The sequence below is a fragment of the Apaloderma vittatum genome, unplaced genomic scaffold (assembly GCF_000703405.1).
Source record: "Apaloderma vittatum isolate BGI_N311 unplaced genomic scaffold, ASM70340v1 scaffold23710, whole genome shotgun sequence".
Classification (NCBI taxonomy): Eukaryota; Metazoa; Chordata; class Aves; order Trogoniformes; family Trogonidae; genus Apaloderma; species Apaloderma vittatum.
Genome location: NW_009695403.1, coordinates 19,997 through 22,966, shown reverse-complemented (window position 1 = coordinate 22,966; position 2,970 = coordinate 19,997). Strand labels below are relative to the sequence as shown.

The following is a 2,970-nucleotide window of genomic DNA, read 5'->3' as shown; positions in this document are numbered from 1 at the left end:
AAACAACGCTGCCCCGTCACTCTCCCGGCATCCTTGGCTGCGCAGCGATGCCAGCCCTGGCCCCTGTCTCCAGAGGGGGTTAGGGCTCACGAGCTAGAGCTCTGGAGATGGAAAGCGCTATATTTAGTGTGTTATTAGCAATCCTGGCTCTGAGTAATGCTGCTTTCCACCCCCGGAATAATAATGTGAAGGTTTGCTATTGTGCCGAACACAGCACGGCCCTCGGTGGAGTGGGGAGAAGCCTGTTTTCCCTGCAGGGAAACTGAGGCACGGAGCAGAGACCTGCAGGGGAGCAGCATACAAGCCTTCCCACCTTCTCAGCCTTCTCACGGTCCCATCTAACTCGAGGTAGTTTTGCAGGCACCCTTCAACGCTGGGACCCATGGCGAGGATGGAGGGAGGGATGTCGTGACACCCACCCGGTGCTTGCTCCCCGGTGCAGGGACGGCAGCTCTCACCACGCTCCTCCTCCAACTCTCCCACACTGGGGATTGTTCATCTTGAGGCCAATGGCCAGGAACAAATGATATCTCCGTGCTGGGGTTTGGAAAGGGGGAGGAACGGGGTGAGAGGGACATGGGGGCAAAACCCAAACCTTTTGGCAGGAAAAATGACTCCATTAAATACTTAAATGTTTAAAGAAAAAAAACCAGAAATAACTGCTTTTTGCGATTGAGCTCTGAAGGGAAGATACTCAGGAGAAGAAGAGGAAAGACCAGCAATGCTGTAGGAGAGCCCATCCCTCCTGCCAGGCACCGGCCCCTCGTTGCCCTGGGGCAGGTGGGATCCTGGGCAGGGTGGCAGCCAAAACCTGCCTTCCCAGCCACTGTGAGCTTAAGGGGAAATCTCGAGTCAGATTTTTTTGAAGTAAAACATCATCTTCACTTGCACACAGCAGATCTCTGGCTTGGCATGGAGGCAGCATGCTCGGTCCCTCATTTATCCCCAGGAAAAAGAACCAGGACCATGGTCACCCCCTCTTCTGCCCTCTGCCAGGGCAGAATCAAGGAGGGTAACCACCTCCTATTCAGAGGAAAAAAGAAAATCACTCAAATATATTTTTTTTTTAATGTTCTCACTAAAAACCAAATCATGTGAGAGTTCAAACTTTGCCCTGGGTGCTTGTTGCACAAGGCGAAGGAATTGAAATCAGCTCTAAAGAGGGTACAAACCAAGCAAACCTAGTCAAGGGAAATAAAGCGAAAAACATACAGGGTGATTATTTCTTCGGGCGGGTGAGAGCTTTAGCAGAGATCAGGTCTTTGCTGTGCTGCTAAAGTTGGAGCCCAGCAAGGGAACGAGCGCAAGGGACGATGATGGGGACAGGTTTGGAGCAGCTGCCCCTTCCCCCTGGCAGCTGGGGGTTCGTGGGCTGCGTGTCTGTGCTAAAAAACCTTCCCCGACACCTTCCAGACCAGCTCTGTGCTGCTGGAGGCTGCGAGGCTGGCAGCTCAGCCTCTGCACGCATCCCCTTCTCCAGGAGAAACTAAAAAGAGCCACCTCCAAGGTGACCTTTGGGAAGATGCCACCTGAGCAGACGGGACCACAGAGCCACCGGCAGGTGGGGGCAAGGGAAGCCCTCGTGTTGGTGGCCCAGCTGGTGGGCTTATACCACAGCGCCGAGCGGGTCCTGTCTGTACCAGGAGCAGCCCAGAGGAAATAAAACCACAAACTGTACCAGCAACAACCCTGACTGCGATCGAGGAGGGGCAAGGCAGGATGAAGGGATGAACCAGTGCTTGCAGAGATGGGAAGAACATGCCTGGAAACCCTCTGGGCAAAGCCAACAATTTCTCAATGCAGAAGAATCCTGCAGCAGGCAAAGCATCCACGATGTGAGCCTGGGCAATGGTCTTGAGCCCCCTGGTCTTCCCTCCGTGGACCCCACAAGTGCTCCCACCCCAGCACCGGGTCCCCAGGGCACAGCCTGGACAAGGTGACACCCATTAGAGCGGGGACAGATACAGCAAGGGATTGGATAAAAGGTGGGTTTGGAGGCTACAGATGTACCAACAGCAGAATTAGTTTAAAAAATACATTTTCAGGCAGTTTGTAACTATGTTTTGGGGGAAAGGGTTTCCAGCAAAGTCAAAAATTGAAACCACTTCATTCACAGTCGAGCAAAACACTGTTTTCAGGCCAATTAACCCATGGAAAAGAATTATTACTGTAGTGGTACTGTTTCATTTAGAAAACAGAGCAACGAAATTTTTGGATTTTTTGGAATCTCTCCCTCCTCTTCCCCTTTAATTTGACTTAAATTTGCTTGATGAGTTCTTTCAGATGTTTGCCCAGCTCTCCCAGCAGACCCCGGAGCCAGCTGGGGCACGCAGTGGCTGGGAATTCATCCGGCGGCTCCTAACGGCATCTTCCCTCTCTCCATCCCCGCGTCTGCAGCACCCGCTCGCCACACTCTCAGTAAAAGCCCTTCACTCGCTTGTTGTCCGGGTCAAACGGGGATTTGGTGTGTGCTTGGGCAGGGTAGGTCACTCCCATCCGCTCCAGCTCATAGCTGCCGCTCTTCACAAAATCCAGGGAGACCTGCACAGCAGAACCATGGTAAAAACCTCAGGAGATGCTGTGAAGTACCAGTGGGACACCAGCATCCCACCTCCATCCATGGCTGGGCAAGCTCCTCCATCACCCTGCAGGTCTGCTTTCTGCAGAAAACCCAGCTCTGAAATCTCAGGAGGTTTGGTTGGCAAGAGAGGGGGAAAACAAATTTTTTTTAGCCCCCAGCTAAAAAAAAAAAAAAAAAAGGATGCAGTATTTATTTTTTCTGGAGGTTTCGGGGGTTTGTTTTTTTTCTTTTTCTCCTGTGGACTTTTTCAACAGCAGCCAGTGCAAGGTGCTGGAATTGGCTAGCGGGGCCATGTGAAGCATTTTGCAGGGCCAGGGGCCTCATGGTGTGACCGCCCGTACGTGGTGCCGCTCCCCACGGTTTGCCATTTCGGCCCCTGCAGGAGCTCA

At 52.6% G+C, this 2,970-nt stretch overlaps 2 protein-coding genes across 2 annotated transcripts in view; one reads left to right on the top strand and one right to left on the bottom strand.

Moving 5' to 3' along the window:
• DBH (dopamine beta-hydroxylase (dopamine beta-monooxygenase)) overlaps positions 1–1,663 on the top strand; it is a 15,453-nt gene extending 13,790 nt beyond the window's left edge. Inside the window, exon 13 of the mRNA XM_009871241.1 lies at positions 1,481–1,663. Within this exon, the coding sequence (XP_009869543.1) occupies positions 1,481–1,663 (183 nt within the window). The remainder of the gene's footprint in view (positions 1–1,480) is intronic.
• A 752-nt stretch (positions 1,664–2,415) lies between these two features.
• Positions 2,416–2,970, bottom strand: part of SARDH (sarcosine dehydrogenase) — a gene marked incomplete at its 5' end in the record, with an annotated part of 20,166 nt that continues 19,611 nt past the window's right edge. The window contains 1 exon segment of the mRNA XM_009871231.1: positions 2,416–2,624. Within this exon segment, the coding sequence (XP_009869533.1) occupies positions 2,416–2,624 (209 nt within the window).